Raw genomic sequence first — 25,359 nt, forward strand, 5'->3', positions numbered from 1 at the left:
AATGCAAAACAAGAGACAGAGATTAAAGATATCCAAAATACAATGAAGGAGATACAAAATTGCCAGAGAAAGGAACTAGAGATGCAGAGAGAAGAAATAGAAACTAAAATGAAGGATATTAAGACTGTCCAGAAAAAGGAATTAGAAAAATTAGAAACAAAATTTGAAAACGTTTTACAAGAAGACATGCGAGAAATAGAAAGAAAAATGGAGGAAATCAAAAAGGAACAAAATTCCGGGGAAAGAAGGGAAATGGTCATCCATGGAACAAGCGAGGCGAAAATACAATTTGGCGGGGATATTCGGAAAACACACCCAGTACCGTTTGTTAAAAATTTGAAAACCAAATTACAACATATTAGATATTTTGACGATTGCAAAGAAACAATTAGAAACCATTTGAAAGAAGGAGCAGCGTTATGGTATGAAAGCAAGGAAGATGAGTTTGAAAATTGGACAGATTTTGAAAATAAATTTCTCAACTATTTCTGGGGGAAAAATAAACAGAGAGAAATCAACCAAGAGCTACAGAATGGAAAATATCACGAAAAAATGGGAATATCTGAAGAAAGATATGCTTTGCAGATATATAACAATTCAAAATATCTAGAATACAAATATTCTACCGAACAGCTGGTAGAAATGATCAGCAGACATTTTGAGGAAACGTTGGAAGATCACGTGATTTTGAGAAACTATCAAGATATTGATAGTTTGTGCCAATTCCTTCAATTAAAAGAAGCGAAAAGAAAAGAAATGAGAAATAGAAGACAACATGACCAATATAATGGACCGGAAAGAAGGTATTCATCAAATTATGACCAGAGAAACCGACATCCCAGATCAACAAACGAATATAGGCCGAGAAATTACAATAATTACAATAGAAAACAAAATTACGATAACAGGAATGACACACAACATAGAACATATGAAAATCACAACAGGAATAGAGATGCACAAAATTCTCCGAATAGGAATACTAACGAACAAATGGACGATAGAAATAACCAGAGCTTCCAACAACAAAATAGAAGGGAGATGAATCATGTAGCAATAGGAAACGAAAGACAAATTTCTAATTCTAATCTAATATTTTTAGATGCATTTATAAAACATAAAGCGATTAAAATTGTGATTGATTCTGGCTCGGAGATATCGCTAATCAATAAAAAACTAGTAAAAGAATTAAATTTGGACAGATTTGTGTATAAGATTCCGAGGGTTGATTTAGTGGGTGCAAATAATAAAAATTTGACGACAGTAAACAAAGGTTTGGGAGTACAGATAAGAGTGGGAAACAAATTCCATATTATGAAATGTGTGGTGATTGAAGATTTAAATCATATGATAGCGGGAATTGATGAATTGAAAAATAAGATATCACCATAAATTTTTCGGAAAATAAACTGGAAATCAGAGCAGAACCAGACAACACAGGGGAAGAAAAGCAAACAGATAGGAAAACAAATTTTGGAAGGATCAATGCACAGGAAAAACGCAAAGAAATCGATATGACTGTAGAGGATAAACCGAAAGTACAAGAACAAGATCTAACAGAAGAGAAAAAGAGAAGGAAGAAAAAGAAGAAGAGTTCGAAAAGAAAGCAGGAAAATAAGATGGAGACCAGAGAAAAACAGGAAATAGAAGGTACAGAAGAATTGTTGGCAACCGACGATAAAACAGAATGGAAGCAGGAAGAAAAAAAGGTATCATCAGAGAAATGAAAGGAATAGAAACATGGTGCTCGGAATACCAAAGGGAATTAGAGGATAAAAAGAAAACAGAAAAAAAAATGGCACTGATGGACGAGAATCCAGAATTTTGTGAAGAAGTATTATGGACAGTGAACACATGTGAACAAAAGGAGGATGAAAGAAAAATAAATTGTGGAGAAAACATGGGAAAGAAAATAGAGAAGATTTTAGGAAACCATGGAGATTTTGTTAATGAAGTAAACCGAGTGGCTAAAAATTATGAACTTTCTTTTAAGGGAAAATACTTGGAAAAATTTAAAACGAAAATATATCCAATCCCGTATAAAGACAGGCAATATACGGGGTATTTTAACATTCACGACATTTATCAGTATCATAAGTAGATTTTAATAACATGGTGAAATAATTTGATCCTAGAAAACTTTTGTCATTTTTAAAATTTAACAAAGAGCTTCGGCAGATCAAATGGCGGGGATTTGTTATGATATGTAAAATCGAGAAAAATATTGGGTTGATTAAAATATTTCAAAGTTCAAAAACATTAAAATAATTCAGATAAGTAGGATAATAAACAACAAACATTTCGAAGAAGGAAAGTTATTAAATTCTTGGATTACCTGTACTAAACAAAATGTAAGCTATACATAAATTATTTCTTTGTTATACTTGAGTGACCCGCATAATTTTAAGTGAAATCCAAAGACAATTGAACCGGGTTTTCCAAATACAATAAATGCAGTGATTAAGGACAATAGAAGGGATTTTAGAAAGAGGTTTTTGTTAGTTTTTAAGAATTATAGAAAAATATTATTTGTAAATAAGTTTTAGGAAATTTATAATTATAGGTAAAAATTTGTTTGTTATCGAAATGAAAAAATGGGAGAATTGTGACGAGTTTTGATTGGCGGAGATTGAAAAAGGTGGGATAGGTATGTAGGAGTGAGAGTTTGGCTAGATTTAGGAGAGAAAAAAGATAATCAGTTGGTTTTCCAAGTCTGTAAGACGAACAGTGATTGTTCTCTGACGGTTCCCGAGATGTAGCAAGCAGTAGTGTTGAATGTTAGTGAGTTTTTGTGGAGTTAGTGTATCTGACAGAAGCTGAAGCAGCAAAATATTGTAAGTCATATTTTTCTACTTATATTCCAAGAGTCACTGTTCAGGCCAACGAGAGATTCAGTTTATCGTAAAGAGAAGATATTCCAAGAGTCATTTTTCACTCGGGCCAACGAGAGATTCAGTTTATCGAGAGGAGAAAGGCTATCATAATTTGAATGATTTGTGCTTTTGAAGGAGATCATTAAGGACGATATACTTGCAACAATCTGTTGTACGATTGCTGATTACATAGGGAGCGGTTGAGAGGAGATAATATAGTATACAAGGAACAAGGATTTGGACCACTCATCATCAGAGAGAGATATTTTTGTTTTCTGCAGTTTTTTTCTTTTATTGATAACACAATTTTTACACTTAATTTAGAAAGGATATAAATATTTTGATTAGGAGAGTTAGAATAGTTTGGGATTTTGAGATTTCAATTATTATTGTTTGTACCATTAATTTTGATTGTTCACGTACGTAGAACAAATTTTGAGAATCATTATATGAGATTTGTTTATTGAAAACTTTTGAGTGTGAATTATTTCATTATTTTTATTTCAATATATAGTGTTAGATCATATGTGTTTTTTATTATTCCGGTATTCTTTGGACCTTACCTTTCACATGTAATAGCATAGATATTGAAGCACGAATTTAACCCTGAGATAAAAGAATTAAAAATTGTGATAGAGTCATAATCATATCATTTAAATAATTTTAATTAATCAAAAAAATTAATTAGCTAATTATTGCTTGGCGCACCAAGACTTTAAATATCACAATAATATATATATATATATATATATATATATATATATATATATATATATATATATATATATATATATATATATACATCCTACTATCATTTTCGCAGCGATACATTATGCTTTTACCATTTTACCATCAATTTAGCATCGTCTTGCAAAGTAGCATCTGTATATCGACGCTACTTTACAAAACCTTAATAACTTTTTTCCTGTACTTGTTACAAGAATTTTAACGAGTTATATAGGTTTATTCCAGAAAATGTTTGAGTCTAAAATGATGGTACAGTGAAAATATTATATATATTTAGTTCAGGATTTTACCGTTTACTCGCTGCCATTATATACATGAAAATGGATATCCCACTTTCATTATCAATCATTTTAGCATAAGAAATTTGGCATCGTTGTTGAATATAATATTACCCACAACGAAATAGTAAATTTAAGAATATATATATATATATATATATATATATATATATATATATATATATATATATATATATATATATATATATATGTATATATATATATTTTTTTTTTCATTCACAAATCATTCTGATTAGATATCAGAATTAAAAGTAACGGGTTATGATATATTGCAACTACCTATTGTATCTTCGCTCCAATTGGTCCAGTCGCGACGTACAGCCCCTCAAATGATAGGATTTAACCAATAAAATACAATAAGACAGAAAAATCAAATATAGCAGCATGTCAAAAAGGACTTAATTATATATCTTTGTTTCTATAAGTCCAATCGTGACGTACAGTATCTCAAATGACAGGATTTAACCAATTGAAAACAATGAAATAAAAAAATTAAATACAGCAACATGTCAAAAGGGCCGTAGTCACGTATCTTCGGTCCTATTAGTCGAATCGTGACGTTTCGTACCTCAAATGATAGAATTTAAGTAATCGAATACAATGAGATATAAAAATTTAATAGAGTAGCCTGGCAAAAGGGATGTATCTTCGATCCTATTAGTCCAATCGTGACGTACAGTACCTCAAATGGTACCATTTAACCAATAGAATACTACGACGTAGAAATCAAATACATCAACACGTCAAAAGGACCTTAGGTATATATCTTTGCTCCTATATATGTTATGTCAAAAGAGCCTTAGTTGCGTATCTCCGGTGCTATAGGTCTAATCATGACATATGGAGCCTAAAATGATAGGATTTAACGGAGATAATACGATGGTGGAGAGAAATTAAACATGGCGGCATCTAATAAAGCCTTAAACTGGCAGCAATAAAACGAATTAACGCACAGAGGTGTGTGGCATATTACGTGACAGGATTTAGCGAATACCATACGATTACGTCGTACATCTCTTTGCATACGTCCACTTTTAGTTAACTACTTAGTATGTATTCAGTACTTTGCTTTACGGTGTTGAGGCATGGACTCTTAAACAGAAGAATGATAAAAATCTTGAAAGCTTTGAGATGTGGTGCTACCGCTGTATCCTAAAAATAAGTTGGGTGGATAAAATTACAAATGAATAGGTAATACGCAGAATAAATAACAATCCAGAAGTTATACCGAATATAAAAAAAAAACTTGAATACTTTGGCCACCTGATGAGAGGACAAAAGTACACATTCCTACAAAATATAATGCAAGGACAAATCCAAGGACGCAGAAATCCAGGCCATAGAAGAATGTCCTGAATGAGAAATTTAAGAGAGTGGTTTGGCTGTACCACTAACGAATTATTCAAAACAGCAGTAAATAAAATTAGAATCGCCCTAATGATATCCAATCTCCGATAGGAGAGGCACTCAAAGAAGAAGATATGATAAACTCGAAAAATTTCCAACGTTCACTGTTAGACATATGCCTTCCGTTCACTGCACACATTTACTGCTCCTTGACGCTGTGACGAGAATGAGATAGAATTTAACACATAGAATGACAGAAAACTAAACAAGACAGTGTGTCAAACGTGGAATGCGTCGTAAAACGTGAAATATTAGCGTAAAATTATATGATGGCCATAGACGGTTTTTTAATACCCAGCAAACGACTCGCTTTGTAAAGTTACATAGGCGGGATCTGTGCGAGAAAAAGTCGATCATTCGTTTTATAACTCAAAGAGGACCATAAAATATTCAACGTTAAAATGTGACATAATGTAACGGTATGACACTGAAACCAGCCGGCCGGCAGGTAGATTCAATGTCTTAATTTGAACTTGACCCAAACCGATCGATATTTTTATGTTTTTAAATATTATTCTAAGTATTAACACTGGCAACATCTATTGGCTTTAAAATGATACCAAATACAGTAATTTTACCTCCCGAGGTTACAATGATGGTTTGATGTAAAAAATTTAATATATAAAAAAATCGGATTATTGAAAAAAAGACAACGGTGCCAAGCCTACAAAGGTGCACTAAACGAACATACACGACTTATAAATAGAAAATGATAGCATTTCTTGGTGATTCTAAATTACTGCAACGTGAAGATCTCTAAATGATAGCGGGATGTATATATATATATATATATATATATATATATATATATATATATATATATATATATATATATATATATATATATATATATATAAGAATAAGAAAAAAGAAGTACTTGTGACTCGTTTGGAACAAATATATAACTGTTTTGGATGGGTTGGAGTCAATAATAGGGCTATTGGTTAACTATTTTTTTATTCTCGAGCTTTCAATTGTGTTTACAATTATTATCAAGAGCTAAAAAAGACAAAATACTTACAAGGTTGAACTAAAAAGAAAAAACAATTTTTGTTAACTTACCAAATAAAAATTAGTTTGGTAAGTAAAAATCACTGTTTACATGTTCAAAATATTTAATATAAAAATGTTTTGATCTAACAAATGTTTCTCCGAAAATTTTTTATAATTTTGAAAACATTTTTTTTAATATAAAAATAATTGAATTTATAAATAAGTTCAAATAGCAACCAATTACAAATAGCCTCAATGTCATAAATGCCAACATAAAATTTTTATTTTTGACAATTATATTGCCAAAAGTAAAACTTCGTTTAAACATTCTTTTTTGTTTAGTAACAAAAAGAAGAAGATTTATTCACCCTTGACAGATGTCTGAAAGAATGTGATAGATATATGGAGAATTAAATATGACATTTTACAAGTTTTATATATAAATCATAAAGAAAGAATATAATTATAAATTTTACTTAAATTTTGAATTTCAGATCTTTTGTTTAAACTCTTATCATTTTTGCTAATACAAACCATTTCCAAAAAAGTCCTTTTAAATTTATTACTTTCACTACATAAAATTTTAATGTTATCAAAATCCATAATATGGTCTTTATCGATTACATGTTCTGCCAAAGCACAAGATGGTTTTTTAATTCTGCAATCACTTTTGTGAGAAATAATGCGATTTGAAAGATTTCTTCCGGTCTCACCAACATATTCAGCCTCACACTGAGTACAACTAATGCTGTATACTAAATTCGTTTTTTCAAATTTGTCTATAGGATATTTAGTTTTAGAATATAAAGATGAAATAGTTTTGATGTTCTTTGTTGCTATTTTTATATTGTCAATAACCTTTAGTGTTTGTATTAATTTAGGTGTTAATGATGGTATAAAAGGTAGTGAATGATAATAGATGTTCTGATTGTTAGATACAATGTTTTGAGATTGAGCAAAAAATGGTGTTAAATTATTTATATTACCAATATTAGAAAAAAGCATCCTATGTAGCATATCTGGAGGATAAGAGTTTTCAATTAGAATATTTTTTAATAACTGAAGATCTTCCTGTAGATAATCTGGATGAGAAAGTTTTAAAACACGTTCTTTTAATCCTGTTATAAGGTTCATTTTCATCTTATTTGGATGGTGAGAGTAATAGCTTATAAATCTATTACTACATATGGGTTTTCTGAACCATCTGGTTTTCAACATATTGTCTGTATTTCTTACAATTCTCATGTCAAGGAATGGTAGAGAATTATCTACCTCTTCCTCAACTGTGAATTGTATATGCTGATTATGACTGTTGAAAATGTTGACTGTTTCATGAATTTTGTGTTTAGGAAGTGCCAAAACTAAATCATCTACATATCTCTTAATAAAAGGAATGAAAAAAGTGCAATTACTGATACAATCACTGATAACATCATCCATGACATAGCTACTTAGAATGGGTGAAAGACTAGATCCCATAGGACTACATATAAATGATAAGAGTTTAAACAAAAGATCTGAAATTCAAAATTTAAGTAAAATTTATAATTATATTCTTTCTTTATGATTTATATATAAAACTTGTAAAATGTCATATTAATTCTCCATATATCTATCACATTCTTTCAGACATCTGTCAAGGGTGAATAAATCTTCTTCTTTTTGTTACTAAACAAAAAAGAATGTTTAAACGAAGTTTTACTTTTGGCAATATAATTGTCAAAAATAAAAATTTTATGTTGGCATTTATGACATTGAGGCTATTTGTAATTGGTTGCTATTTGAACTTATTTATAAATTCAATTATTTTTATATTAAAAAAAATGTTTTCAAAATTATAAAAAATTTTCGGAGAAACATTTGTTAGATCAAAACATTTTTATATTAAATATTTTGAACATGTAAACAGTGATTTTTACTTACCAAACTAATTTTTATTTGGTAAGTTAACAAAAATTGTTTTTTCTTTTTAGTTCAACCTTGTAAGTATTTTGTCTTTTTTAGCTCTTGATAATAATTGTAAACACAATTGAAAGCTCGAGAATAAAAAAATAGTTAACCAATAGCCCTATTATTGACTCCAACCCATCCAAAACAGTTATATATTTATATATATATATATATATATATATATATATACATATATATTATATATATATATATATATATATATATATATATATATATATTATATATATATATATATATATATATATATATATATATATATATATATATATATATATATATATATATATACGGGGTGATCCTTAAGTAATTGTACAAACAGAAACCGTAGATTTTGCACTTTAAAATATTACGATTTAAGCCAACTTGCTTTAATAAAATGTTGATATTGAGGAAGATACAGGGTGTGAAAGTGGAAATTTAAAATTATTTTTCGCTATATCTTTTACGTTTGTAAATATTTTTGGACAAAAATTTATAATTGGATGTTTTTAAGTAGGATAAATTATAATTTTATGCATACTTTAATGTAACTGATAGAGGGCGCCACATATGCCACATGTGGCATAGATTTGCGCTTAACTTTTTTGCTCTTTAAGTTAGCTCTATTTTTGTTAAAAATTGTTAAAGACACATTATTTTTACAAAGAAAGGGTATACTTGTTAGTAACCTCAAAATTTATCCGTTTTCGAGATAATTGCATTTTATAAGTCAGCTGCATAATAATTCTTAGTTGTGATATTTGTGCAGTAAAGCACTGAATACCTGTAGATAGGCATAATTCATAGTTTATTCTTATTTAAACAACTCATAGATGATAATGTAACATTACAAAATTTTTGTTATGGCTGCTAAATGTTTTATTGGAGAAAATATTCCTCATCTTCTTCTTTAGGTGCCGTCTCCGTATTCAGACGTTGGCCGTCATCATGTTTACAATTTCCCTTTTATATCGCTTCTTAAGTTTCTATACCTACTGGCATTGTATTACTTTTTCCCTATGCTAAAATGCTGAAAACCCAAAATATGTGGTTTATGTAAGATGGTACATCACCACATTCTAGAGAGAAGGCCGTGAAAACATACTTAAATATAACTTTTCTGAACGTTGGATTGGTCGTGTCAGTCATATTCCTTGGCAAGGTAGTGAGATATTGATATAATTATTTAATTTATGAAAAATCCCAAAATAATACTTATTATTCATTACGTAAATTGTTTACCCATTTTTATTAGGACAATTAGAAACTAAAGCACAGGTTTTGAATAACACATATGTGTCCTGTTTCATAATACTTTTGCTGCAAATCTAACCTTAAAGACTTAGCATTTTTACAAAAACATCATCGTTGGCCTAATAACCGATATTGTTATAAATATAGTAAACACACAGGCAATTTAGTTCAAAATAATATTAGTTCGTTAGTTAATTATACTAGTCCATTTGTTCGAGATGTAATTATAGTTACTCGTAAGCTGTAACGTAATCATATAAATCAGTAATGTCATCGATAGGTTATTCCGTGTGTATATAATTAACCAATGAATGAGATACATCACAGTTTAATACATTATTTAATCTCTGCGACAAATAAGATGTGGTTCTATAATATACCATAAGATTTGGATATTTATCCAAAAGAATATATTCATCCATTATACATTATAGCCACCACTTTTTATCTATATCTATATATATATATCAGATCCTTCATTTCATACAAAAAACCTACAAATACTACAGAAACTTTTTATTTCAAACGCTTATCCAACACCATTAGTTAATAAGATTTTGTTTAATACTATCCATAACGAAGATACTTCACCTTCCTTCGCGACTAACAATGCTGATCCTGATGTCTTAAGTGGGAACCCAGTCTCGGATACTCCTATCAACAAATATTTTTCATTACCATATTTCAGAGATATCACTCCGGGGTTAACAAGGATTCTGAAAAGTGTTGAAAATAGCTTTGGTAATAATAATATCAACATTAAACTTAATGTGGCTTGTAGATCAGCCCTAACAATTAATAATCTTTATTCTAAGATAAAAGATAAGACTCCCATAGATAGGCTTAGTAATATTGTCTACAACATTCCATGCCTCTCTTGCAGCAATTCCTACATCGGCCAAACATCTCAATTATTGAAATCACGTATTACACTACACAAAAGTGATTCTCGAGTTCACCCTGACCGCTGTGCATTAGCCAAACATGTCCATTCCACTGGTCATCTCATGGACTATACTAACACTACAATTCTCCACCGTGAGAACAATAAATCTAAAAGAGAGTTCATTGAAATGTCTTATATTTTCCTTAACGATTTCTTCATTAATGTTAAGAGTGACATTAAGAATCTAAGCGATATATACCACTTCTTACTTAAATCAGATACCAAGAACAATACAACATCACAGGTAACTAACTTGACTGATATATCCACTAACAACTAACCTACTTTTATAATTAATTTTCATTAACTAAAAAAAGATAACATTCCCTTGCTTTTCTTAGATACATCTCAATAAGATATTATAATAATACATGAACAATATAATATAATTAAATAAAAAAATCTAAAATAATATTTCCCTATACTGGGATTTAATTTCATTCGGTTTTACCAATGAACCTTAACGACATAAAGATTCAAAAGAACTACTTGAATTTGTCAGCACATGCGTTCTGACTAAAACAGAACCTCACATTTAAACTTTCTAACAATCAAAAAATTAGTTATTGCCGACAATTCAAAGAATTACCTCCTTTTAAATGTAGTTACATTGGGTTTTTCGATTAACCTTGGGTAAACCTTTGCATTTAAGTTCAAAGCTACCATACATTTCCAACGTTAAAAAACTTTTTTTGCACATAGTAACAAAAAAACACCATTATGTTGTTACTAGCAAAGTTTTTTAATATTCTAACTCTACAATTCTAAGTTACGGTAAGATCAATAATGTTTTTAATAGAGAATATATGGTAGCTAATTATAATTTATTCTCTTTCAGCCCTGAAGAAGCCAAATTAATTCTCTTTGGCGAAAACGGTCGGCGAAACAATTGATACTCATTAGAGTCTTTCTTGCAGATTTCCCCAATATTTAAGAGTTTACTATTTAACTTATCTGCAAAGATTAAATTTCTTTTAATATATATATATATATATATATATATATATATATATATATATATATATATATATATATATATATATATATATATATATAATATAAAAAAAAATTATGTTAATATTAAATTGATTTTTAAAATTACGATTTATATATTTTAAAGTAGAAAATAGTCGTACTCAATTATACAACTTTAATAAAAGTGGAAAATTTTGACAAGGATATATAAAAACATTTACGGTTCTGTCACAGAATAATAAACAATCAGAATGCCCACTCTGCTTATCAAGATAAGTACGCGCATCTCGTTCGCGCAGACGGAATCAGCCATGTTTTAAACGCAACCAGTGCTGTTCAGTGAAATTTTATCTGAAAATTAACCCGGTTTAATTTATTTACGGCAACCATAGACATAATATGCACTACTTTATTCGTACTTTTAGTTGAAGAATAGATTAAATTATTTCAAATTTACTAAATTATTAATCTCTAAAAATTTAAATTACAGTTCTGTCGTAGCACAGAATAAATAACAATCAGAATGCTCACTCTCAGATGCCGCCTTTGAAGTTTGTCAGCACGCGATCGCCATATTTTAAACGGAAACATAGACTCGTATTGAGAAATTTGTGACAAGCTACAACAGAAGTGTAATTTAAATTTTTAGACATAATTAATTTAGTAAATTTGAAATAATTTAATCTATTCTTCAACTAAAAGTACGAATAAAATAGTGCATGTATGTCTATGGTTGCCGTAAACAAATGCAAACGGGTTAATTTTTCTATGCATAAAAGATACAATTTCACTGAACAGCACTGGTTCCGTTTAGAACATGGCTGATTCCGTCTGCGCGAACGAGATGCGCGTACTTATCTTGACGAGCAGAGTGGGCATTCTGATTGTTTAATATTCTGTGGTCGTAGCTTGTCACAAATTTCTCAATCCGAGTCTATGTTTTCGTTTAAAATATGGCGATCGCGTGCTGACACACTTCAAAGGCGGCATCTGAGAGTGGGCATTTTAATTATTCTGTGGTTCTGTTGTAACTTGTCACAAATTTCTCAATCCGAGTTCTGTGTTTCCGTTTAAAATTTGGCGATCGTGTGCTGACAAACTTCAAAGGCGGCATCTGAGAGTGGGCATTCTGATTGTTATTTATTTTGTGCTGATAGTATGTGCTTGTAGATATTTTCTAAAAGTATAATGAATAAAAATAATCATCTTTTATATGAACTACGTAATTAGTGTATTTCTACACTACGGCAAAGAATTTACATATGCAATTTAGTGCGATAAAAAACTAAAATCATAGTCAATCAAGTTTAAACCAGAAAGAAGCTACCACTAGCAATACAATACGAGAGTATTTTTGACAAAGTACAAGTAGTAGACCAAGTCAGAGGGAAGATGATAATACTGGGGGATTATAACGCTTGAATAGGCAACCAAGTAATACCCAGAATTGAGCAAAAACATAACGAGAATGTTAAAAACGAAAATGGAGAACTGGGATAAACTTCATAGGGAGAGGTAAAGGAAGCATTAAGGAAATTAAAAAAAAAATGGAAAATCACCAGGAGAGGACAGAATACGCATGAACTCATAAAGTGCGGAGGACCTGACCAAACAACTATTAAAAATAATAGAACAAAACCGAATGCCCCAAAAATGAAAATCAAGCATCCTAATAGCTGTCTTCAAAAAGGTAGGCAAATCGGATCCGGAGAACTACAGAGGAATTAATTTTAAACGCAACACTAAAATCAACAACCAAAGTGATAACAAATAACTGAATGAAACTATAACACTAGCAGAAGAAGAACAAGATTTTAGATAGGGAAGATCATGCACCTACGCTATATTTACGAGCCCTACCAATTATATGTTGGAACAAGCAGTTATTTTGCGAATAAAATACCAATTTACCGAAATTCTTTTATTTTAATTTATTTTTAATTGTAAATATGAAACTAACAACATTTTTTATGATGTATGGAATTATTTTTACAGTTTAATTATATATTTTATGTTGATTACTATTTAATTACTTGTTTGATACCAAAAAAATGCTGACAACTAAATATTGGAACAAGAGGATTTTAACAAATTAAAATAAAAATTAATACACAATTAATAACAGTTTCACCATATTTCTTAATTATATTAACCCCTCAAAACCTACCGTCTAAATATTCATACGCAAACATGCCATTTTAGTTTAACCGTGCAGCGAAAAAACGGCGCTGGTTTCTGTTTATTGTGTCAAATATCAATTAAACAATGTGTGGTTTTTACATTTTACCGGTTATTTTGTGTATTTAGCTAAACCTATGGCTTCTAAAGCAAAAGAAAATGACACAACAAGTAAATTCGGTAAAAACTGGGAGAGGAGGTAAGTCTTTGTACAAAAATATTGATAACTTGTTTGGTTTTTAGTCAGATTCTTTGTTAATTTTTCATTTAGATGTTATATTAAACTACTGTTTGTATTTAGTGATATATAGAATCACTATGTGTTACCGAGGGTATTTAAAAATTAAGCGTATGAAAATTCATACGTTAGGATTTCATGACCATCAGTTTACTTATGTTTGTAGTTTTATATTTGTTTTTTTTTTTAGGAGACCACTTACTACCGAAGAGCTAATAGCGTGTCTGGAAGAGTCCGATAATGACGATGAACTTGCCGGTGCACAATTAATAAACATTACATTGTTTCCCACAGAAAACGACGGAGACACGGCTGTCGATGAAGTTCCAGAGGAAGAAAATTTGGTGAATACTAATAGCGTGAATTCATTGGGCCCTGGTCTACTGGCAGAATGCTCTCAGGTGAAAATAATTACATACAATCGTGAAAGGATGAAATTGAATTTGGAACCATCAACTTTAAGAATGAGAACAGGATTAGCAAAGAACATACCTAAGCATAAAAAATTGAAAGTCGAAAAACAAGACGTTCGTGGAAACCCTTTCATTTTGAAGAAGAGTTGCCAGAGCATTCTAATTTAAAAACACAAAATAAACTTACAAATCGACCTCAAATCATAAATGATATGATCAAGTCAGGAGGTCGCCCAATTACTTTTTTTAAGCTTTTCTGGCCATTGGAATTTTTTCAACAAATTTTGCGAAGAGTCCCAAAAATATGCGAAGGACAAAAATGGAAATGAATCTTTTATAATTGCTTCTGAAGAGTTCCATAAATTTTTGGCTATTTTGTAACTCGTGATCGGTTTCTGGTTATTTTTAAATACCTTCATTTTAGTGATAACAACGAAACTGATCGACAGGATAAATTCAGAAAAGTAAGACCCCTTTTGAAGCATATGTCGTCAGTTTCAATTGTATGCAAACCCGTTACCTACTGTATGGTCTCTGGATGCGGTGATGGAACCCTATTACGGTCGTAATCATTTCAAACAATTTATTAGGCGGAAAGCCCATTCGATTTGGGTTTAAGTTTTGGTGTTTAAAAACTCCTAATGGATACTGCGTTCAGTTTGAACTATATGAGGCGAAAAGCCAAAGAGATACTAATATGCCTTCAGGCAGATTTGTTACAAAAAGGATGGCTTCAGGATGTGTTCCTGAAGGAAGTGAAATTTTCCTAGATAATTATTTCATTTCCTTGCTAGTACTTGAAGAAATGAAACAGCACAATATAAAAAAATATAATAAAAGCATGGCTTTGTGAAAGCCTAGCGTATGAATATTTAGACAGCTATTTACGGCAACTTAGCTATATTTGAAATAAAAATTACTGAAGTATAATATATCTTAATTCATTTTATTGCTAAATTGAAAAGAAACTCATTTTTGAATAAGTTTTAAGGGGGTTAGTTTTTGGGGGGTTAAACACAGTAGTTGTTGCTATAATCAATTCATTGGAAATTTCACGCATTGTTTTCCATTCATGGTACTGATGAACAATAATTTCTCGAACTTTTGGATCAGTAGGGTTTCCACGTTCTATTATTATATTTTACTCGTAATAAAACTGACGATTGTCTTTATTCATACTCAAATGACGCGTGGCAATTATTGTTAACAACGCATTATCTACACGTATGTTTGATTTGAAAGCCTTTTTTGCTATAGGCTGATAAAATTTAAGAAACGTGAGGAAAAGCATAAAATATTCCAATATTTAGTTGTTGTCAGCAGTTTTCGACTATCAAACATTTAATTAAATAGTAATGAATATAAAATTTATAATTAAGCCGCAAAAATAATTCCATAAAATACTAAATGTGTTAAAATACTAAAAATGGTGTTAATTTCATATTTACAATCAAAAAAAAATTAAATAAAAGAATTTCGGTAAATTGGCATTATATGTGTGGCTAGGTACAAGAAGTGCCTAAGTCAAAATTTGATGCTTTTCAATAAGACCAAATTTGTCTCCCTTAAAATTGTGTTGTTGTACAAATAGGTTATTTAATATATTTTTGACACCGATCATATGATTTTGTTGAGATAATAAATTAGTTTATAAGTTGTAGTTAAAAATTTAACAAAAATTCTTTTTTTGTATTTTTGAGTGACATAGTCATTTTTTTAAATAAAAATTTTAGATAAATTATTAATTCTGTGTTGACATAGGCAATTTAATACAAATTATCTGTGATACATATTCTACTTAAAAATAAATGGGCAAGTAAATTCCTGGTGTTTACATTAATTTTCATATATGCGCTCGTCAGGTAAATATTCATCATCTACAGCTTGGGCTGGTGCTGGTCTAGCAAAAATACATTAATAAAAGTACCTGTTTGATACAGAAATGTAAGGCATTAAGTCCGTGAGGTCTTTAATTTTTTTTATCTGATAGTGGAATTCTCTGATTGGTTAGTGGGGTTAGCGTAACTTCGCATGGACTACTGCTTGATGCAAGCCCAGACAGTTGAGCTGAACGTGTAGCATATGTTGTTTTTTTTCTTGATAAATCCATTACCTTAAAATAATTTGAATCAAAAGAAGTTTAATAAGACACTTTTGAAAGTGCATATGTGCGATACTGTAACCATATTATGTGAAGCCAGGAAATATTTTCATTGTCAGTGTTTAGTTTGCGATGCACGTAGTGACTTTTTAGAATTTGTTTAAAATTCAAGAAATCTTTTTGTTCCATTTCTATAACTTCAATAGAAGGATTTCTCGGAACCATTCAAATTAAGTTCACCCAGTCTCTGGGTACTTCTATTTTGATAGTTGTATATTTCTTGACTTTTTCAATAGCTGCATCTTATCCGCTTCTTGATCAAGAAATTTATGATTGATCACAAGATCTCTTCCATTTATGTTAAAATCTTCTATTATATCAAAAGTGACAACATAACAGCAACATAAATATTTCTTGTTTGTCCTGAACAGCAGTCGCTGTACATGTTAATTTCAATAATATTTGCCGGTAAGGAAAATATACACTCGCGATCATAAAATCCGGGTCACCTTGAAATTTTCAAGTTTCTTGAATATTTTTGCCTTTGGTGCAGTAATAACCTTTTTTTAGGCTTTTAGGTATATTTTATTTGTCATCAATGTTTGTTTTGAGAAAAAAAAAGGTTTTTTATTGTTTTTATTGAAAAAGCAGAAAACAAACCAAATTGTTGAAAACAAACAGATATACGAAAAAAATGGAAAATACAGAACGTGGTAAAATATCAGGGAAATTTCAATGACTAATATCGTGTATTGCCTCCACTTGCTCTAATAACCTCTTGCAGACGACAGGGCATACTCTCAATTTTTCTCCGGATTACACGTTGTGGTATATTATTCCACTCTCTCACTAACAGATCCTTAAGCTCCTGTGCGTTGTTAGGAGATGTTAGGGGTTGAATACGTTTTTTCAAATCGTCCCAGAGATGTTCGATGGGATTCAGGTCCGGAGACCTAGTTGGCCAGGGTAACCTCGTAATTCCAACCTCGTCCAAGTATTGCATACTGATCGTGGCAACGTGCGTTCGCGCGTTGTCCTGCATAAAAACGACGTCTTCTCCAAGCCTTGCCATGGTATGCATAACATGTTCTTCCAGAATCTCCGTAATGTCCCTTCGTGTAGTTAAGGACCCATTTTCAATGAAGGGTAATTCTGTGCGAAAGTCGGAAGATACACCTCCCCAAGCCATGACCGAGCCTCCACCAAATGGCATTATTGGAGCAATGCAAGCTTGTGAAAATCATTCACCTGTTCTCATACAAACTCTTACACGTCCATCGGATCCGGTAAGGCAGAAACGGGATTCATCTGAGAATAACTCTTTGCTCCAATTGTTAATTCTCCAACGCGCGTATTGTCGAGCAAAAGCTAGTCGTGCAACTCGATGCGCCAGGCGAAGTGGCGGTCCTGTAGCCATTACCCGAGAAGATAGTCCAAAAGAACGAAGTCTTCTCCTGACTGTTGCAACGCTAACATTGCGAATTCGTACTTCCTGTAGACGATTTCGATGCATAATCACAGTTGAGGTCCGGTTTCGTAAAGCCTGAAACACAAGAAAATGGTCATCTCGTGCTGTGGTCGTTCTTCTTCGTTCGGGGCCAGGTCTTCCGTATAGCAAACCCGTCTCCTGAAAGCGTTAAAGCACTAGTTGAACCGTAGAAAGGCTTACGCTAACAGTTCTTGCGACTTGCCGTCGAGTGTGACCGTCATTCACAAGCGCCACAATTTGTGCCGTTTCAACAACAGTCAAGGGTATTTTTGGCAAAAAATAAACAATAATAAACACTAATAATAGCACTAATAAACACTAATGGTGGCAACAATAAACGTTTGTTCGTTGCGTTTGAACAGAAAGTCGAAGCACAAATGAGACATTTAAAGGAAGCGGCAGTTACCGGTACCGTTCATTTTGGGAAGTGTGCACTTTTCCGCGAAATCGGCACTATTGGAATTCTTTGTTGCAAAGGAAGCCGCTAAACCGACAACAATTCTCAAAAACATGCATTAGTTTGTATTTGTGTTATTATTATTTACGATAAAGCTCGTTAAAAATGAAATATCGGTGATTTTTAAGGTGACCCGGATTTTATGATCGCGAGTGTATATTGTCTCAAACAGGATGCTATTTCTTCTCCTCTAGCGCCTATTGATTCGTTCCAAACGTAACAAACGGCATGTTTATTTTTATTTATGCAACTGTAAATAGTGAGGTTTAAAGTCCAAATGATCTTTTATAAAATGAAATATTGTTTTGAAACATGGGTCTAGCTAAGCATTTTTCTAAATCAAATGACAAAAATGCAACACTTTCAGAATTACAGTTTCGGAATTTATCATTTTTTTCTCCTTGATCTTATGCTCGATCTGCAATGGCAAGATGCTGGCTATAATTCTCTTTATGAACTGCTTGTTCTTGCAAATTAGAAGTTGTATCAATTAATGAATTATATCGATCGTACTTGGCACAAGTATCATTAGAAGGAGGGTGAAATGACAGGTTAAATTTTTCGGCGAATATTTTTCTATAAAATGACTCTAGTTCAGGTGTTACATTGTGAGAACTACAATGATCTTTGTATAGCCGATACATTTTCGAAATATTTATATCTTGAGACAAATATTTTTTCCAGTATGCGATACTTGAATAATGGCTTACATACTAAAGAAAACTTTTAATATGGTCTTCTATTGTCGTAACCGCTTCATCAGTGAATTTCTGTTGGCGTCCATGCCTTCTTCTTTTGTCTTCAGGGCAGATACCACTTGTACAGTTTTTTTTTCTTAGCTAATACTTTTATTTTTCTTGGTTTTATATCGAGAGTATTTAAAAACATAGCACGGCAAACTGTAACTTTTTGTCCCTCATTATATAGAAAATAAAAAATTGTAAACTGCTCTTTTGCTTGACTGTTGATTGTGTCTTTGAACTTTTTTTTCAACTTTAATAAAATTCTAAGCAATAAACTGATTTTGGGAATTTACGTCTAGTGCATAAAATTTCTGTTAACTAAAACAAACTTATTTGACGTTGAGAAATAAGGGTCTCTCTTGTTTCTTGCATCCCGGCGCTTATTACGCTGTCAATCACTTGGATTTTTTTTCTCTTCCTTGTTTTCTCTGCTTTTGTCAATGCATTTCTTCCTTTGCCTTTTTTATGCCAGTATTGAAAGGATTCTCGACTAACTCATCACCAGATGACGACTCATGGGATGGTTCATAAACATCTGAACTATCAGACAAATACAAATTATTGTGCACGTCAGCTTCCTCATAATCTTCGTCTATTTTAGTGTCTAATGATGGTGAATGTAATCCAGTTGAGGTAGATAAATGGTAAGTAGATGATATCAACTTACCATTATCAGAATTCCTTAAACATTTGCTCTAAAGTTTTTCCCCGTTAATACATTTTATACACTTCTTGTATATTTAAATTTTTTATACCGAACTTAATTTAGTCACAAAAATAACTTCAAAACAATGACAAAAACTAAAATCATATCGAGCACTTTATTATTTTCAAATTTGACATAGAGACTACACAAATCTCAAATATAAAATAACCATTTCGATGTTGCTGGTGACTGTTACGACATAGGCAGTTCTGACTTTAAAAATTTTAATCTCAATAATGCCAAGTCGACTTATGCATTTCTTGTACAAATTTTCAGTTTAACCAGAAAACCTATGTCTACATAGGTATTTCTAGTACTAATTGTAAACGAGACTTTAAGAGATAAGTATTTCTTGATTTTATGAAAATGTGATTTTTAAGGTTAGATAGGCTTAGGCATGTCTTGCACTGAAACCGTTGTGGTTTTTTAAGACACTTAGACCAAAAATGTCGTAAGTTCAAAAAAGTGACTGAGGCACTTCTTGTACCAAGCCACAGATATTTGCAAAATAACTGCTTGCTTCAACATATGGTTGTTAGGGCGTATATAATGACGCAAGTGCAAGAGAAATCATTAGTATAAAGCAAACAGGCATACCTGTTTGGTGGACCTTAGAAGACATTTGACAGGGTCAAATTGAAGCACGTTATCCACTTATTATAGGCAAGGGAGATACCTCTAGGAATAATGGAAGCGATCGAAAATATCTACAAGAAAAACACAATAAAAGAAAAGTAGAAGAACTCACTCACCCAATTGAAGCTGGCAGTGGGATAAGACACTCCTCTATTATTCAACCTGAGCATGGATGAAATAATAAAAACAGTAAGAACGAAAAAAGGATACCAAATGGGAAAAAAGCAACTTAAAAATATTCTGCTATCCAGACGACGCAATACTAATCTCTCAAAGTAAGATGATTTACAACGTATACGGCACCAATTTAATACAACCAACAGAAAATTTAACATGTTAATTTCCCTTAAAAAGACATAATGCATGGTTATAACAGCAAATCTAATAAGATGTAAATTGGAACTGGATGGTCAGATAATAGAACAAGTGATGGAGTTTACATATTTAGGTATCACACTATCAAGCTACAGAAAGCTCGAAACAGAAGTGGAGCATCGAGTGAATAGAGCAAACAGAGTCGCAGGATGACTGAATAAAACAATATGGGCAAATAGAAATATAGGGAAAGAAATTAAAGGCAGAATTTACAAAGCAGTCATCAGACCAATAATGACATATGCGGTGGAACATGACCTGACAGAGAGAATTAAAAGAATACTGGAAACAGCAGAAATGAAAACCCTTAGAAAAATAATATGGTAAGACACTATGACACAGAGCTAGAAGTACATATATACGACGAAGATGGAAAGTGGAGAAAATCAAGGACTGGGGAAAGTGAAGAGTAGAATGGAACGATCATATAAGATGAATGACAACAAATAGAGTAGTAAAGACAGCGAAAGACACGACAATTGAGAAACAGTCAGTCATGTCTACAAAAAAAAAGAAGACGAAGTATTTATGCAAACAGACTACTTGCAAATAAAAGTTTTTTGGAAAAGAAGAATAGAGAAAAAATTAAAATAGAATATATAGTAAAGTTACGTAATTAAACTATCTAGAATCTCAGTTAGTCGTTTATTTGCTAAATTGCTTTTTCCAATTTTCAACGTCACTAGTGGAGACTGTAGTAAGCATTATAACATATACATAGAGCATCAAGTGAAAGGCTAAGAAATATCATCCACAAGGAACTCATGATAGTTGAGTTGCTATCAAGTCCTCGTAGACACTTCTTCTCAGGACCAGCAACTTCATGTGGAGTCGTACGTTGCCATGTTATCATATCCACTGGTAACTTTAACATCCTAAAATATAAGACTAAATAATGTAAACTAAATTGTAACATAACTTTTAACGGGTTTTTACCCAGATATTTAGTGGCTCAAAACATGTACACCTAGACACTGATGTTGGAATATGGATTCCGAAAACGTTTTGTCTTCATGACATAGCCCGTTTGGGTTTTTTAATTTATATACCTTTTATAAAGGATTTTAACAAACATTTTTTGCCAAGAAATATATTTAAAATTAATAAAATAAATTTGTGGATTAAACAAAGAGAATGATACAGAGAAACTATTAGTCTAATGACGATTGTGGGGCGAGACAAGTTATCTATAATGTGACAATAACACTTATTTACATCAGTGGGCAAGTTACATACAGTACAGCAACAGGCTCATTATGATTCTGCGATTATTGCGATCCTCAATCTTTAGGTGTAACAGCATCGTGTCCAGAGCATGCATGGTACACAGAAAAGCGTGTTACTTAAAAGATATTTCAGAGAAGTGGCGAACTCTAAGGGATTATAGACTTAGCAAGAGATCGTTCAGAAGAGACAGCACAGAAATCCAATACTAAACTAGACCAGGTTTAAGCAGACCTGATCAGTAACAAACCGAAACAAACATTGGAGTAAACTGACATCAGAAGTCAGAATCAACTGCTACAGTTCCATGATAACGAATGTAAAGATGGTGTTCACAGAGGGAGGAAGTATGAAGGAGATAATTCTCTGCTTAGCATACCTTTCCTATGATGATCCTTTATAACCACCATCAAGGGAGATGGGAAGGCTAATAAGATTTGCAAGATAAATTCCAATTCATCATCCGGTGTGATACGGATGCTGACTTGGCGCAGCAAAAGCACCAACGATTGAGTTGAGTCGTTACTACAGTTTTTTTTGGAGTATGGCATTTAGAGGTACTAAACATAGGAAACAAACCAACTTTCGTAACTTCAGAACAGAAGAAGGTAATTGGTACAACAGCAGCCACGACTCAGGTAGCTAGAACTGTTAAAAAAATGACATGCGTCATCGACATATCTATAACCAACAAGGACCCTGAAATATCAACCACATCTTGCATGACTACGTGTCATCAGATCGAAGGCGGCAAATAATTTTTGGAGACTATTAAATATAGACACACATATTTTACCTATCCCCTAGACGTTTACAAACTGGTACGAGGTTCCAGAACTCTGGAATGTGTATCATGAATAATGTACAATAAACATAAGTGGCTGCAATATGACCGGTTTATAACAGAGGGCTTAAAGAAACGATTTTTAATCTAATATCTGGATCTTATTTATACAGTTATTATAAGTATAGTACAAGTATAGTTTAAAGAGGTCGTTTTTTATTTAAGGAACTCTTAGATACATGGCGCCTGAAGTGTTAGAAGGAGCTGTAAATCTTAGAGACTGTGAGAGTGCTCTTAAACAGATTGATGTTTATGCCCTCGGTTTAGTACTTTGGGAGCTAGGAACGCGTTGTACTGATATGCAGAATGCAGAGCCTTATCCATATACTCCTCCATTTGCTAAGGTAATAACATATTTTTAAAAATTTGAGCGCGAAATCATAATTTTTATTAATTGAAATAAAACTTTTTTAGGAGGCTGGAGATAATCCAACTTTAGAACAGATGCAGGCATTGGTTAGCCGGAAAAAAGTGAGACCACTATGGCCAGTATCTTGGAAAGACACTGCGTCTGCAAGATTACTTTGTGAAACGGCTGAAGATTGCTGGGATCAGGTATCAAAAATACAACAAGCAATGATTAGTGCTATCTTTAATTACCAACATAAATTTAGGCAATTAAATGTAAATTAAAATTTTCCTTTAAAAATTACACAATTTTCTTTTAAAATTTGTTTAAATTCCTTTAAAATTTGTTTGGTAAAATGAAGGTTTTTTTAAGAAATATTTAACATTTTATTCCTTTTTGTTGTGTAGCCTTTTTTCGTCCAAAATTAAGCGTGGGTTTCTGTTAATTGTTTCCATTCCTGTCTCTTGTTTGCTGTGTTTTTTTCAGACACGTTTTGCCTGCTATCTTTTTTAGCTCAGCTTTCCATCTCATTATGGGTCTTTTTTTTCTTTTTGCATCCCGAAATCTCCATTTCTTTATGTTTTTCCATTCAATATTTCGTCTTTTATTCTTGCAATGTGTCCTGCGTAGTCCCATTTTAGCTCTGTAATTATTTTTGTTACATCAGTTACTTTTGTTCTCTCTATGAGTTGTTCATTTGTGCTGCGTATTTTATTATTGGCAATAAACATTGGTCGTACAGTATTGTTCTCAGATATTGTGAAATATTTTTTAGCCTCAATAAATGTATTCGGTCACATTTTCTTATTTCTTGTTTTTATTACAATTTCTTTATCATTTGGGATCCTCACTTGTTTTTTTTTCATATTCATCTTAGAACTATTTCTTTTGATTTTTCTTCTAACTCTGTTACCATTGTTTTCAGATATTGTTAAACAACACTGTTGACATAGTGTCTAGTGACACACAAGCGCCAGGGCGCGCGCACACACACGCGCAAACTCTCGCACAGACTCGCAAACACGCACACACATACACGCACACCACACACACTATACTATTAAAAAATGGGAAGTATTGCACTTTAAAGCGATTGTAAAAGTGTTATGAGGATTTTATTTTGGTGTTTATTTTGTTTAACTTTCAGGATGCTGAAGCTCGCCTGACCGCTTTATGTATAGCTGAACGCCTTGTAGAGGTTCCAACTTTAAAAGGTCGAAGTCTTCACCCCTACCATCCCCCTGCCAGTCCTACTCCACTTATTAATAACAACCATCTGCATGACCACCAGTTTGATGCATCTATTAACACAATTGAAACCCTACTTTCGCCATCCGAGGAAAATTGTAAAAATTCAAATCAGCTTGCTGTATGCGTAACTCCATTACAGCCATACCAGGGAAGAAATCCATGCTTGGAGAGAAATTTATTATTAGGTTAGTTCCGTCATGTTTGCTGAGTTTTTAGTGACACTTCAATTTGTTTCAGGTTCAAGCGACAGTTTGCTCATTGATAAATCATCAAAACATTGTAGCGGTTCAGAATCTCAAAACCTAATACCAAATGATTTTCTCAATTTCCAAATCAATCATAGAGCTACGCCCATTCCGTACTTGCAAAATGCAGTTTACGGTATGCCTAAACAGCAAAATCATTCTTACGAAATTCCCTCGAAATCCTTATTTAAATGGAATGGTTTTAAGAATTTTTTAAACAGCAAAAGACATTCAGGACAAGTAGGATTTGGTAAAGATACACAGGTATGTTCGCATAAATTTTCTCTACACTCTATCTACCATTTAGTTTAATTTACTTTTTAATTTATTTAATAATAATTTGTTTTTTTTTGTATATTTGAGAATGGTTTTATTATTTTTATAAATGTTAATAAGATTTAAACAGTTATAAAAAGTTTATATTTCACGAGCATTTAAATGTCTCTGTCGAAATGCATTAGCAGCTTGTAGAATTCAGTTTTTTAATTGTTCTGTAGGGCAAGGGCAATGCCTAGAGTAACCTCCAAGTGCGTGCAACTCCACTGCAACGTAAATAACCTTTCACAAACTATTAATACATGTATGGCAATAGCGCTTTATCAGAAGATTGGAATACTGGAGTTGTATGCCCTATACACAAAACAGGAAACGTGTTTGACTGTTCCA

General features: G+C 31.9%; 1 protein-coding gene across 14 annotated transcripts in view; it reads left to right on the forward strand.

Moving 5' to 3' along the window:
- LOC140445556 (bone morphogenetic protein receptor type-2-like) overlaps nt 1-25,359 on the forward strand; it is an 872,505-nt gene that overhangs the window by 251,851 nt on the left and 595,295 nt on the right. For all 14 annotated transcript variants that reach the window (XR_011951417.1, XR_011951415.1, XR_011951416.1 and 11 more), the window contains 4 exons: nt 23,014-23,192; nt 23,263-23,403; nt 24,345-24,633; nt 24,686-24,957. Coding sequence is in view for 10 of the 14 variants with exons in the window: in XM_072537668.1 (XP_072393769.1) it covers nt 23,014-23,192; nt 23,263-23,403; nt 24,345-24,633; nt 24,686-24,957 (881 nt within the window). In the remaining 4 variants the exon portion in view is untranslated. The remainder of the gene's footprint in view (nt 1-23,013; nt 23,193-23,262; nt 23,404-24,344; nt 24,634-24,685; nt 24,958-25,359) is intronic.

The sequence above is a fragment of the Diabrotica undecimpunctata genome, chromosome 7 (genome assembly GCF_040954645.1).
Source record: "Diabrotica undecimpunctata isolate CICGRU chromosome 7, icDiaUnde3, whole genome shotgun sequence".
NCBI classification, from domain to species: Eukaryota; Metazoa; Arthropoda; class Insecta; order Coleoptera; family Chrysomelidae; genus Diabrotica; species Diabrotica undecimpunctata.